This window comes from Hyaloscypha bicolor (genome assembly GCF_002865645.1).
Source record: "Hyaloscypha bicolor E unplaced genomic scaffold K444scaffold_129, whole genome shotgun sequence".
NCBI classification, from domain to species: domain Eukaryota; kingdom Fungi; phylum Ascomycota; class Leotiomycetes; order Helotiales; family Hyaloscyphaceae; genus Hyaloscypha; species Hyaloscypha bicolor.
Genome location: NW_020194631.1, coordinates 162,161 through 176,420, shown reverse-complemented (window position 1 = coordinate 176,420; position 14,260 = coordinate 162,161). Strand labels below are relative to the sequence as shown.

At 46.2% G+C, this 14,260-nt stretch overlaps 4 protein-coding genes across 4 annotated transcripts; all 4 read left to right on the top strand.

Annotated features, from left to right (window-relative positions):
• The first annotated feature begins 357 nt into the window (after positions 1–357).
• On the top strand, positions 358–1,675 carry K444DRAFT_667228 (carbohydrate esterase family 5 protein). The gene is made up of 4 exons (XM_024887274.1): positions 358–1,087; positions 1,143–1,270; positions 1,415–1,444; positions 1,496–1,675. The coding sequence occupies exons 1-4, from the start codon at positions 642–644 to the stop codon at positions 1,648–1,650; spliced, it is 759 nt and encodes a 252-aa protein (XP_024731442.1). The 5' UTR covers positions 358–641; the 3' UTR covers positions 1,651–1,675.
• A 956-nt stretch (positions 1,676–2,631) lies between these two features.
• Positions 2,632–2,914, top strand: K444DRAFT_617886 (uncharacterized protein). The gene has a single exon (XM_024881213.1). It carries the CDS (start codon positions 2,716–2,718, stop codon positions 2,881–2,883), a length of 168 nt encoding a protein of 55 aa, XP_024731441.1. The 5' UTR covers positions 2,632–2,715; the 3' UTR covers positions 2,884–2,914.
• A 2,607-nt stretch (positions 2,915–5,521) lies between these two features.
• Positions 5,522–10,018, top strand: K444DRAFT_617884 (uncharacterized protein). Its single transcript, XM_024881212.1, has 22 exons — positions 5,522–6,308; positions 6,363–6,457; positions 6,519–6,548; positions 6,599–6,679; positions 6,734–7,024; positions 7,072–7,089; positions 7,139–7,219; positions 7,273–7,297; positions 7,350–7,410; positions 7,466–7,496; positions 7,551–7,591; positions 7,653–7,865; positions 7,914–7,953; positions 8,003–8,102; positions 8,156–8,343; positions 8,403–8,756; positions 8,807–8,943; positions 8,991–9,014; positions 9,069–9,172; positions 9,227–9,316; positions 9,367–9,615; positions 9,667–10,018. Exons 1-21 carry the CDS (start codon positions 5,582–5,584, stop codon positions 9,555–9,557), a joined length of 2,922 nt encoding a protein of 973 aa, XP_024731440.1. The 5' UTR covers positions 5,522–5,581; the 3' UTR covers positions 9,558–9,615; positions 9,667–10,018.
• Positions 10,019–12,199: 2,181 nt separating this feature from the next.
• K444DRAFT_667226 (MFS general substrate transporter) lies at positions 12,200–14,006 on the top strand. Its single transcript, XM_024887273.1, has 3 exons — positions 12,200–12,384; positions 12,438–13,293; positions 13,342–14,006. The coding sequence occupies exons 1-3, from the start codon at positions 12,232–12,234 to the stop codon at positions 13,896–13,898; spliced, it is 1,566 nt and encodes a 521-aa protein (XP_024731439.1). The 5' UTR covers positions 12,200–12,231; the 3' UTR covers positions 13,899–14,006.
• The last annotated feature ends 254 nt before the right edge of the window (positions 14,007–14,260 follow it).

Genomic DNA, 14,260 nt, shown 5'->3' with positions numbered 1-14,260 from the left:
GGTAGATCAGGGACCAAGAACTCACAAAAGTCTATTCCTCTTCCTTAACTGGCGCTTTTGGATTTCAGCAGTCACACTCTTTTCCGTCTCTCCTTCTTCATTCGCCCTGCTAAAAACCACCATCAAACTTGTCAAGATTGACTTGCATGATCACACTTCTGTTACATTTCCATCCAAACTCAGAACCCCTCATCTTTGCCCCATTGGTGATGATTGCCGCTACGCCTTGGGTCATGAGGACACTTAATCTCCAGGAATCCGCATCCTCACACCGACGTGTCTACATTTATGTAGCTCCTGCCTCCGAATAATATGCGTGGTGGTCGGACATTATTCCTCTTTGAAGATTCGGGTCATGCCAGGTGCTTGAGCTTTACGTTGCGAATCCCTGTCCCCCACACCCCGCAAATGCTCTCCGTATCCCACTAGGACATTGATCTCGTCCCCTTGTGTGCGGGCCACCAAGGAAAGGCCTATAAAGTTGGCTGTAAATCCTCTACGAGATGCTGTTGGAGGCAGATCGAAATCTTCAAACGAAAGTCTTGCAACTTTGTGCCCCTTCTTCCTCTCTCCGCAGCAAGCCAACAAACTCCCCCTAGCTTTCACTTCTTCAATGCTCTATCAAAAAGTAAGAAGCAATCATGAAGCTCTCTTTCTGGACGCTGCTCTCCCTCGTTGCCATTGCGCTCGCCTCTCCGGTCCCTAACCATGGCCCCAAAGATCTTGTCGAAAGAGAGACTGCCCTCAACGCCTTCCTCACAGTTCTCTTGGACTATCTTCCAGCCTTAGATGGCACGATTTCCGCAGTAGCTGGTGTCCTTACCGTTTTTGAGAACCTCCTTGCGCTCTTGACTGGAGAGAAAACGACTTACAATGAACTCGGAGGAACTTGCAAGACCTATACCGTCATCTTTGCTCGTGGAACCACCGAACCTGGGAATGTTGGCATTCTTGTTGGTCCCCCTTTCTTCGACGCATTACGGTCCTTGGTGGGCACTTCAGCACTCACTATCCAAGGTGTGAATAATTATTCGGCTTCGATTGATGGGTATTTAGAAGGCGGGGATCCAGCAGGTAGTGCAGAAATGTAAGATTACTTCCAAATCTTCACCTTCGAAGCTCCATGAACTAACAATACGTAGGGCCATACAGATTGAGGCGGCATACGAGGCATGCCCAAAGACCAAACTTGTCGCTTCAGGGTACTCGCAAGGCGGACAGGTTGTCCATAATGCAATCGGACTACTACCAGCCACAGTTGCTGCATGGAGTAAGATCATTCTTGTTTTCTTACTCCTCGTTGCATGAGCTCGCACCTAGTCGACCCCGAGAAACTGGACTTGTATCTCGTGGGATATGATTCGAGACCCCCGATCGTCACCTTACATGATCTTGAACGCTAACATTTTTGCAGTCAGCAAGGTCGTTATTTTTGGTGACCCAGGTATGTGTTGCACCAGTCAGAACTCATATTACAATACTGACCGAAACGTAGATGATGGACAAGCCCTGCCCAACGTTGCTTCTTCAAAAGTCGACGTCTATTGTCACGATGGTGACAACATTTGTGTAAACGGAGATCTGATTCTACCCGCACATCTTACATACGGAATCAATGCCGCCGCCGCTGCTGCTTTTGTTGCCTCTTAGCATGTTATCAGAAATGGACACAAAGCATCTTTTGATATTTTTAGAATTAAAAATTAATTAAACATCTAGCTTGGATACTTCAAACATTCTTCTGCAGTGTTCTAGGGATACTTCCCCTAATGCAATGGAAAAAGTCTGGATATTGCTACATTCTTTTCTGTCAAGCAGGAGATTATTCATCTCCTCAGTCTCCTGTTTACCTATTCCACAAACGTCGTTAGTTAATTACTGTCGATGGGTCATTTCCCCCATTCGATATCTCTGATTCGACATCTTCAAGTCGATTGTCAGCGAGGGATATATCCCGCTTCAATTGTAGGCCATGTAGGGTAGGAGGTTACCCTCAAAGAAACGACAACGATCTCAAACCTTTCGTTAGCAGGAAGTGAATCTCTTACGTTTTGTGTTTATGATTTGGCGATATTATTCAAAGTCATCCACATCTGCTTAGAATTGTACTACCACAATGGCTAGGAAATTCACCCGAAGTCCGGTAATCCTCGTGTACGCTTATTATTACGGTAACGAAGGCTCAGCTCTGGCACCATAATTTTTATTCAAGAGCTGGGGGTGCTGAAGGATCACGGGTATAATTGGGGTAGAAGTCATGCGACATCTGACGATAAAGGAGGCCGCCCCCCGCCCGAAAGGCACCGATTTCTTCACTACGTCAACACAAACACGCGAATTCTACCAACAACATTTCAAAATTTATCTATCAACAAAATCTTAAACATCTCTGGTCAAATTGCAAGGCGTGAAGACAACTTCCCATCTCCTCGTCTACAAGCTATTTGAAACAGCTTCCCTGAATCCGTCAGCATGCATTACCAAACACCCATAATCGCAATCACGCTCTTTCTCGCTGCTACCAGCGCCTCTGTTCCAGCCCTACCTCTCCCCATTCCACATGGAATGAGCAACTTTCCCTCACACAACGTGATCAAGTCGGCCGCAAGGTTGACGATAGAGCACCCATGCCGCATAAGGCTCGTGAGGCTAGTGGAGGGGTTCCTGCCTCGCATAGGCTTCGTGATAGTCCTGACGGGACGAGAGTAACGAGAGATGAAGATCCCGCTGGAACCAGAGTTACTCGACACTGGTGAGCTGAACAGGTTCGCGGAACCAATCTACCTATTTATATGTTGGGGAGTGAGCTTCCAAAACTATGGGTTCGGAAGGATCGAAAAGGGTCCCAAATGTGGAGCTAAACCACTGGCAGAGTTTATTTGAAACGTCTGTAGCTTAAAATCAATATGGGTATCTGATTCTGTTTCAAATGTGCACAACAGAAGTGCGAAGGCATTTGTTGAGATGTAGAGAAAATAAGAAACCCGTGATCATGAACGAGCAGCTGGGAACTAGCCTGTGTACAGAATTATCTGCATCTTTGGAGGATTTGCAGGATAGTGAAAGCTTGCTATTTTCTGATGGACTGGCTAAAGAAGCTAGCGGATCGATGCTCGTTGCCAGGAGAAGCCAGGAAAATCTGCAAGGGTTCACAGCTATTCCAAGAGAATTGGCGTCAGTGTCAAGCATCAGTATGCACTGCCCATCAAATCTGGACAATATGAAATAATGGTCTTGTGCCTCTCAAATACCACGCGCATTCCGCTCTTGGTCAGTGGAACGCACGCTAAGCAGGCAGAAGTCGCATATGACCTGCCGAGGGAAAAGGGGACTGTGTAGTCCTAGCTAGTCGTGACGAGTGCAACCTTACAACAGGGTGATTTTAACTGGAGCGATGTGCAACAAACATTGAGAGATGTTGGTGAGACTTCATTCTGGAGGAACGGAAGGAGATGGATTTGGAAGGTGTGAATAGAGAGGAGTTAATGTAAAATTGCTGACTAAAGAGCACGCTCGGCGACTTTTGGCGAGAGGTTGGGGAGACGACGAGCATTCAATTCGCAGCACTCTTGGTGATTTTGAAGATCTCATCTCTGGGTGAATATATTCACCAGAAGCCAAATTTGAGATCCTTCTTGGACTTTCCAGGCATCCATGGGTATCGTGCACTTCTTTAATTCCTTCTCGGATTCTGGCCGCTGACTTAGGACTCCACGCAGGCCATTCAGTCTCAAAACTTTGAAAGTTGCTGCTAATAATCTGAGTGTACGTCCAATGCATTGCGAGCCTCTTACGCTCACGAACTTCAGAGCATTCAAGTCACCAAGTGAGCGAAAATATCGACCAACAAAGACGAGCTTCTCAAAATCTGGTCCACTCCCCTACGAATGAAATCTAGAAAGCCCTCTCATCGCACAAACAATGTACCGTAACATCTTCTTTACCTCATTCTTTTGTCTCGAATAGAGGTATCCGGATGACATGTCAACGACTATTTCTAGCCATATTAAATGTGGCCGCTGAACCCTTAGAAATTCTCGGCCTTCATCACAAGACTTTGTTGCGTTGCTTTTAGAGCCGTATTGATAGATCGCAAAATGACCGAGTTAACAATCTTGCTCTGCGTAGTTGCAGACAGTTCTCGTGATGCCAAGGATCAGATCTTGATTTTGCGTATTGCACATTGATCGGTACTGGTGCTGAAATTGAGTTGCTCCAGGCTGCACAACTGAAATCTGGATTCACCCCATGCATATGCTGAGGTTGAACACGATTAGTGCACGTTGTCGTGCAGGGACTTATCTTAATTCGCGGGGAGTCTTTAATGCTAGATATATCGCCTTTCTCCTACACTGCATCTAAAATTTTCGGCGCCTTGGAGCTTCATGTTCGTAAACAGCGTCTCACTTCTCCCCAAGTCAACCCTTGGCCCTGTCCTTTCATCCTACCTCTGTCAGCTAGGGTTTTCAACTTCTATCTTCCGCGAACAGTGAATGCAGCCTCGGCACAGGTTCATGCGACTCCTAACCACTTTCCCTCCTATTTAAACGAACCTCGCTCGCAACCGGTCCTCCTCCACTTACCATCAACAACAACTTCAATAGAATCGACAACCTCAACATCTGCCGCCTCCTTCAACCATCTCCATAGTTCACAGTAAGCCTTCCTCCCTCCACATCCTCAAAACCTCAACCCTTCCATCATTTTCGTCCACTCTATCACCTCCTCTCCCGTCATAACCCCGCCATCTTCGGTCCTCCTCAAGACGCCTAGCCTCCCTCCATTCAGCTTTTATTCTATTGAAAGTCTTCTCACATTATTTCATAGTCACAAGAGCGACCCCGCTTCAGCTTGAGAGCCAACTCCGTTCCCCTGTCAGTTCTTCTAATCTCGACAGCTCGTAAGAAACCTTGATCATCATCATCATCCAATCCGCTTGGCACCAACTCTCGATAACCCTAGTGCATCAAAATAACGCCTCATTCCAATGTCAAAGATAACCGTAAGTGATAAGTCGTTATTCCTTGCTGTAACCCCCGAACAGCCTCACCCTCACGTTCCAAGTCACTTTTGAAGAAGTCTTCCAGCGTAGCTTTTGGGGAGTTGAACGCATATTACTCATTTCCCCAAAAATCGGAGTTCATCCATATCCCCAATAAAATCTCCACGAGCCCAATTTTCCCTCACTTTCGAGATTTCCTCCCCGTTGATTACTCTTCTCTGAACTTCACCACGTAGATGAGCGTCCTTTACATGCAGCTGGGTATACTGCGCAAATCCCCCATATTTCTTGAGTATTCATTCCCTTTACGCGGGTATGCTCTCCGAGGTTTCTGTACTTCGTTGAGCTCCAGTTTTTCCGCCTCTCAAATTTTGCCAAGCTATGAACTTGCCTGACAAACTTCATTAGGACTTTTTTTCCCCGGTACCTTGGAGTGCACCCGGCACAATGAGTGCTCCGACTCCGCCGCCGTCTTGCAAAGATTTCACTATGGAACGTGAACTCTCTGCTGCTATTGGTGCTTCTGATAGCTCATCAAGCGGCCAGGAAATAGGATCTTCAACTCAAGTAATGATCCCAATGTCCAACGAACCAGGAACAAAGATAGCAGAGCCTAGAAGAGCTTCCTATGATGCACCAACTGCTCCCGAGCCTTGCCCCGCGATCAAGAATGCAGACATTGAGATGACAGATGAATGGTCCCATCACGACTCATGTAGGAAGCAAAAGAATCGCACACCGTCTGATTCATCTCAAGGCGATGCGTACAATGCAACGCCAGTTTTGGTCAAATTTGAGAAAGTTGATATCAAGACCGAGGTCGAGTCTCAGATCAAAGCTGAGTTCGAGCCTGAAGCTGGTAGTCCCAAGATCTCCGACATTACTGAGCCAGCCCAGAAGCAGAACGAAAACGAAGGGGGAGCAAAAACAGCAAAGCAGCCTCGCAGAACCCCAGCAAAGACTGCATTCGAGTATCACAAACGCAAACAAGAGGATTCAATTGGCGGCATTCGGAAGGTCAGAAAAACCGTTCGAAATGTGGATCCTGAAAAATTGCTTCATAGCATATCCCATCAAGACCCAGTCACTGCCTATAATGCAGGTCCAAGCAACGGAGCAGCGCCCGCAATGGCCGTCTCAACGAAGAAGGCCTTTTTTCAGGAAATTCTTTCCAGTTGTAAGGACAAAGACGCTTTTCAAAAGTTTAAGACCGACTTGAACATTTTAGACGAAGAGAGCAGAAGTTTCGGCTTCAAACGAATGCAAATGAAAAATGGCATGTGGCAATTGAAAGGGATGAAGTCGCGTAAGTTATTCGGATTGTTCCTTCAATTTGGAAACAACCTGACTTAAATTTCAGCTGTCTATCACTACCAGATGAGCGGCGCTGCTTGGATGGTAAAATGCGAATGTTCTTCAGAAGGCCCTTTGGGGGGGATTCTTGCTGATGCAATGGTGAGTAAAAGAGTTTCCATCCATGCCCAACGAAAATGATGTGCCTAATATTGAAACTCAGGGTCTTGGAAAGACCGTTACAAGCATTACGGTATGTAGGCTGGCTGGTCGTTCATTCATCATCTCGAGCTAACTAAGCAGACCATGATGGCAAACCCTCCGCCACCAGATCTCAAGAAAAAGTTCCAGAGAACCACTCTCATCATTGTTCCCCGAAGCGTGGTAAGCACAAGTCTCCTGATCTTACGATTATCTTCAAAGCTGACCTTTTGGCAGCTTCATCAATGGAAGGCCGAGCTAGAGACGCACGGCAAATTCAAAAAAGTTCTCATCTACAACAACTCAGATACAGACAACAACATGCCTCGTAGAATAGTCTATAATGAGGTCGTGTTGACGACATACAATGTGATCCGCATGAACTTCCCTAATTTGGACAACGAGACCATGGAACGACTATGCAACCGGGCGGCTGAGGAAGAGAGGAGTTTGACCGAAGTCATCCAAGATTGGGTTACGGAGAAAAAGAAAGACGCTGGATGTTTACATAATATTCATTGGTATCGAGTAAGTATTTTGCTCCCGTCACGCGGGCAGGCTAACTCTTTGTTCAGATCATTCTTGATGAAGCCGTGAGTCCAGATTGGTGTTTTGCAAAGCCCTCTTTGTTGACGTTTCCAGCATTTCATTAAAAACCCTTCAGCCAAGACGACTCTCGCAGTGCTGGCGCTGAAAAGCCATTATAGATGGGCTCTAAGCGGAGTAACGTTCCCCAAACCTTTCGATCTTTCTTGAGATGACGCTAAAATTTACAGACACCAGCACAAAACGGCCCTGAAGGTCTGTTAATGCCACACTTGTTGCGCAGCGAGGCAGTGCTAATACTTTCCAGATTATTATCCCTTATTCTGCTTCATCCGAGACCCCGAGATATCGAAGTTAACTTTCTCAGAGTCAGTAAAGCAATCGAATTTGAACCGAGGATATCTCACTAAAATTGATTTTTAGTTATCGAGCTGAGTTCTGTGGCCCCGAACAAGTATGACACTCCTTCACGGATATCCATGCACTGCCCGCTTACAAGGATTTGTAGACGGAAAAACTAGGATTGGCTATTTCGAAAGTCACAATCTGGTAAGTCCAATATGCTCATCCCAGTTCGGACAATACAAATGTCCAAACTAATCTATCAAAGTCGCACATTAGAGGATTCGCTCTTTGGAAAGAAATTGGTGAATCTTCCTCCTCCCCACACAGAACCCGTAACAGCAAAGACTTCAGATGCAGAACGCCTTCTCTATACAGAAATTTCAGCGCGCCTGGTAGAGCTTGGCAAAGGGAAATTGGATGATGATAATCCGCAGAAAGAATTGTCAAACAGACTTGCACAAATTACGTGCTTGAGACAGTCGGTTGCTCTTCCTCGTGTTGTTGTCTCCGTAGCTGACGATCCTAGATTGACCGCACATCCCGATCTCATCGAAAAGGATATTCTGGTTTGTTATTTCTCACAAATCCCTGCGTAGATTCCTGACAAATATACAGCTTATGTTCGATCTCAAACATCTTCAAGATCTGCAGGACAAATTGAGCAAGGTAGAGCGCACAGGAAAGTCTCGAGTTCTTTTAGACATGATGCAAGATCGTGAGTAACACGCCCAGCTTTTGTTGCTGGCTCTGGTCACTTACGGATAACAGGAGTTAAGAATTGGGTGGCTCGAAAGAAAGCAAGTAAAGGCCGAAGACGACCTGTACAGAGGAGAAAGTACTGCATTCAATGCAAACATTCTGAGACCGAAGACCTTTGGATTATTTCCATATGTAGACACCTCATTTGCACAGATTGCTTGGACAATCTCGAAGAGACAGTCGAGGACGATGAAGTGGTAAGATCCTCGGTAAAGCGCGTTCCGTTTTATCATACTCAATTGTTGCGTCTTTTTAGGCTAAGTCTTGTCCTCGATGCCAATCGACTTTCTACACCCACAATGTCAAAGAATGCCAAGCTCATAGCATGAAAAAATCCAAACGTTCAACTTCGGGCAATAAAGGACGAGACGCTTTAAAATTCAGACCATCGCCTGCGGGTGCGACAGACTGGCTGAAACGACTCGACACTAAAAAAAGTCGTCTTCAACTCCTCCCAACTACCAAACTGACCGAAATCATTGACAGGATTCTTAGTTGGAAAGAGGAGTACCCCAGAGACAAATGTACCATCTTCACACAGTGGAACCATTTCGCTGTCATCCTTGGCGTGTTGCTTCAGAAAGAGAAGATAAAATTTGTCTACATCACTGTAAGTCTGGTGGGTTCACGCATGTTTATGTTTTCACTAACATTTTTTAGGGAAGTATGACCTCGCAGCAGAGAACTCGAGCGGTTCAAGAATTTCATGGAAATAAACAAGTTCATGTAATGATCATGGGCTTGAAGGCTGGAGGCCTTGGTTTGAATCTAACCTGCGCAAACAGAGGAATTCTTGTGTAAGTCTCCGTACAGTTTGCTCTGAGAACTGACTGATCATTGCCAGGGACCGGTGGTGGAACGAAGCCGTGTAAGTCAACGTTTCCATTCGCCCGAATTATTTGCTCACAGACTTCTTCTCTAGAGAAAACCAGGCGCATGGACGGATCTATCGAATTGGCCAAAAGAAGCCGACAACGTTCGTGACAATTGTTGTTGAAGATACGGTAGATGACGATGTGGTCGATGGTAGGTTTCCATTTCGCTAAGCTTTACCAGTCATCAGCTCATTGTATTTGGCAGTGCAAAGAGAGAAGCAAGAAGGTATCAATTCGGTCATGGAAATCCTCAGTAAGGAGCAGGAGGCTCGCCTTGATCGACATGGAGTGACGAGTAAGAGATCCCGAGAACACAACGCACAAGATGCTAAATGACGTTTCTAGACACGGAAGAAGACGGCGTGAGTAATAGTTCAGAAAGTGGCGATGATGAATCCATGGAAAACCTTCAAGACGAATATGATGACGAAAATGAAGATGATGACGAAGTCATGGATGAAACGGATGAGGATGAGATTACCGAGGAGGATGAATCTGATGGAGACATCGAAAGTGACGAGGACGATGGATCTTGAACATTGAAGCACGGGGTGATGGCATTTGAGTCTGAAACTTTTGCTATTTTAGAGAGAGGTAAATTCCTTTACCCCAGATTCCGTTGACTCTCAAATTAACCTTTAGCAGGATCTCGGAATGACTCTTAACCGTCCAGAACATTTCTTTTATACTTCTATTTCGACCAAAAGAAGATAACTAAAACGATCAAGACAGAGGATTTCAGCATTAGCCATGTCAACCAATCCCAAATGCTTGGAAATCCGATACTCCAGATCATATGGCATTTACAGGGAACACATGCAAGCCTTCAATAAGGCTGCTATTTGGTGGATTTCACATTCATCGAAATTGGGTCTTGATGGGATATTCAACATATCCATTTCATATCTCGAGGGGTTTCCGAGATCTATGTACATTAAAGGGCATGGGCAATCTGGGGGGGTTACAGGCGAAAATAACAAACATATTTACAAATGAGCCACGTTTTCGTGACAAATAAAATGTCACTTTCTGAAATATCAAAGACAAGATATTCTGCATAGGTTCTAGGTGATCAAGAAAAGCTGAACTGGTTCTGAAGACAGAAAGAAGATGCTGCTCTCTGGATGTTTGCGGATTTCTTGGAAAAGGGGTTCTTCTCATGTGACTGACAAGATAATTCAGAGAACAATCCCCGATAACCCTTGCCACCAAGTCAGCAAAAGTCTGAGTTATTCTTACCGGTGCGGTCTCCCGTCACTATTTCAAATAAAATTTGTATGATGTCTTGCACAGCCGCAGATGCAGGAATGAGCGGCAGCGCATGTTCCTTCCAGTAAGAATGTTATCAGAGCGAGCAGGGTCCAACTCAGCCAACTAATTTCTCAGTAAGGATTTCTATCCGACCTCTCGCCAGGCTCGCAGCATTTGAAAGTCATCACTCGCAGTTCTGACATGAATTACGACGTTCATGGAAGCTTACTCAAGTGGAGCCGCCCGCAAATGGCATCCAGGGCGTCACCTCTGAATCCTCGCCTAATCGTTTCGCACTCCATTCCCAATGCGGCATTCAAATTGCAGCGCAGCGAAACTATTCATCTCGGAGCAAATCTCGATAACCGCAACTCTTTCTTAGAATAGATACCAACATGCTGGGTTTTGGTCTTACGAACGAGTGGTATTGGCTGAGTTCCAGTTGTAATGAGTTATTTGCACCCCAAGCTCTGATATCGGGATGAAAAGCTAGGGGGCGCTTTAATATATATGCTCCCGAGTCTGCAAGACTGGTTGTAAATTTGAATTTAAAAAGCAACGTTTGATCAAATTTCATTCTTCAAATATCTCCACTATCAAGTTGTTCATTGGGTCCAAAGCAAACCGCCCTCGGATCTCTTAAGACCATCTTCCCCACAAACCTCAAGATGTGCATTGCGCTCGCTCTCTGCAGCATGAAGAAGAAGAAGGACGCCCAAAAAGCACAAGAAGCGAACGCTCGTGTTGTCTCCGCCAATCGCCCTGAAAGCCCGAGCTCACGAGTTCCTCCACAAGTTTCACAGGATCCGTCGTATGGTGGGAATCAGAATGGGAAGCCGGAAGGAATGCGTTGACGAGAAAAATTGAGAGAATAGGGAAGAGTGTTTAATGGCCATTTGAGATGGTGGGAGTTGGTTGGAGTTTGGGTTAGCTTTGGTGGATATGCTCGATGCTGAATATGAGGAGCGAGAGTTGATATAATGTTGGTTTGAGGCAAAAGTGATGTGGAGAATTCGACGAAAGGGTAGAACATATCTTCCACCCAGTGAAAATCCTGCTATAAGACCAGAAAACAACAGACATTCTCGAGTTTGTGATTTTATTTTTGAGAGCACCGATTGCATAGAAATGGGTAATAACCCCTTGTCACAGGGCTCATATTTACTTTCTTTTCATACTTCGAGTCCCAAAGCTTGACTCTTGCCCGATATACTTGGTCAGAAGTACTCAAGAAGGTCAATAGAAGCCAAGAAATACGTTGCTCTCTTTCGTCGACGCGTAACCATACTGAAATCTCTCAAAAGTTTGCAGGTTTCTGCTTAGCCCGACTCTTTCACGATGGCGTTAGGTTTTGGAAAAGTCTCTCACTTACGGAAACGGAGAACAGCCATTTGTCATAACCTAAGAATGTAGCGTTCACAGAGAATGACCGCGGGGAAAGGTACACTGCAATCCGCGCTTACCGGTAAGACAGTCCTCACTTGAGAATCTCAAGTTGAGATGTCAATACGAAACGACTCTTCCTTCAGAAACGATTTGTAAACCCACCCAGCTGAGCGGTCAATGGGTTTCCAAAAGGTGGGGAAAGGTCCGAAAGTGGGTGCGGGGAGAAGATCAAGCCTCGGTTCCAAAAGCCGGGAATCAAATTGGTCAACGAGTTGTAGTTCAGTGGTCGCTATTCACGAATGAAGGTAATGCTCAGAGGAGGCGTGTTAAAGTTGACGCCAAGAATTGTGGAAAGCTTGATTTGGGGTGGCGTAGGATTGGTGACCGCCCTATGAGATTACGACTGACAGAAACCTCCCACCAGCTTTTCCAAAGTAAGAGTGGGAAGGGAGGCCCCACCTATCGGGGTATGGCCGAAGCTGAGATTTCATAATAAATGGGTTGTTCTCCAGGACCCCGTTCTCTGTGACTTCACGTATCAAAAATCTCGGCTGACCAGCCCAGCAAGTCAAAATGGCTGAAGCGAAGCCAGCTCAAGTCGAAAATGAACAAAAGAACGAGGAATTGGGAGTCCCGGCTCTGGGTATTGAACATGACCGAGACACGTTTCTTCCCAGACCGTCAGATTCCCCAAATGACCCCCTAAATTGGTCAATATACTTGAAGGTAACTGCCCTATTTGTGATCGACGCTTTGGCTATGATTGACCTCAAAATAAGGGGGCCATATTGATCCAAGTTTGCCTGCTTGCAGCTATCGGAACCTTGAATACTGCCATTATCAACCCTGCTTATGGGCCATTAGCCAAAGATTTCGATATCACGACTGTCAGCGCTTCATATCAGACTACCGTTGTCATTGCTCTGAACGGTGTTGGACCTTTTCTATGGATTCCACTTACCAATGTCTACGGACGCAGACCTGTATATCTCTTCACCACTCTGCTTGGATTTGGTTCCGCTCTAGGCTCAGCTTATGCCAAGAACTATAATCAGTTGATCGTTGCTCGAGTTTTCAATGGGCTCTGGCCCGCGGCGATGGCTCTGGGTCCAGCAACGGTGGTCGATCTCTTCTTCTACCATCAGCGTGGTCGAGCGATGGGTATCTTCACCGTAATTCTCACGTCGGGAGCCCACATCGCCCCGATTGTTGGAGGTTTGATTGGGCAATACTTAGGTTGGAGATGGACGTTCAAGTTTGCAGCAATCCTTGACGGAGTTATGCTTCTCATTATAACTTTTTGCCTCCCGGAGACTCTCTACATCCGCGATCAATCACGCTTGACCCGGACGATGTTTGAACGTGAAATTGACATCACCCCCAAAACATACGTCTCTCAACTCAGACTTTACTCCACATTCCCTCAACTCAAGCTGCGCTGGAATCAATTCATCATCCCTTCGTTGAAGATGGCAAAGTACCCATCTGTACTGTTTCCAGCGTTATACTACGCATCTTCGTACGGGTTCGCGTCCATTCTGCCAGCTGTAACTGTAGCCAGTATTTTCTCTGAAGTCTTCCACTGGGACACTCTCGAGATTGGACTTGCATATGGAGGAGCCTTGTCAATTGGAGGTGAGTCCCCTCCCCTCTGTCTTTTTTGACAATACTGATATCTTTCAGGTATACTGGGCGAATTTGCAGCCGGCATAGTGCTAGACGCCATCATCAAGCGCGCCCGCCATCAGTTTGCAGGAGCAAACCCACCGCCAGAAATCCGTCTGAAAGCAATTTGGACTGGAGCTATCCTCGTCCCTGCTGGATTATTAATATACGGCTTTACACTGGCATACCACGTCTTCTGGTTTGCCCCTCTTTTCGGTATGGGGCTCGCCTGCTTTGGCTTGCAAGTCGTCGCTACCACTTGCTACACTTATAGCATCGACTCGTACCGAGCAGAGTCTTCCGAGACGTCCCAGCTTTTCAACTTGATCAGACAGGAGTTCGGCATGACTTATGCGTTTTACGTCGTGAAGCTGTGCAAGAATATTGGATACCAATGGGCCTTCTTCCTCTTCACGATCTTCAACGTGCTGGCTTTCATCCCGGTGGTGATGTTGATGCTCAAGGGGACGGAATGGAGGGAGAAGTTTGGAACGCCGAGAAATGTCAACGCGCTCGATGCTGACTATGAGGGCCCTGTAGAAGTGGATAAGATGGGAGAAGAGAAGAAATTGTAACAAAGATAGACTGATCAGAAGAACGCAGGTGCCATGGTAGATATAATGCTAGAGGTACGGGTTATCAAGAATGAAAGAAGGAGAACTGTCCCTGTAAGCTTCCTTCGGAAGATAACTAGCTCTTTGACCTGAACGCTTTCAATCCCATCAGAAAAACAGAGTATTGCTCACCGAGCCAAGTTTGCGGACTAACGCTGGACGGAGACTTATGCTCGATGGAGCTGGACTCGGCGATTATTTTGGCAGCCGAGGTCCCCTGAACTTTGCCCGTTTGGTTCGCCCCGTCCTGCATCGGAGAACCTCCAACATCGCCAACGAAGTGCAACGGTTGGCTTGCTCCGGTAACAGGTCCCCACCAGTTC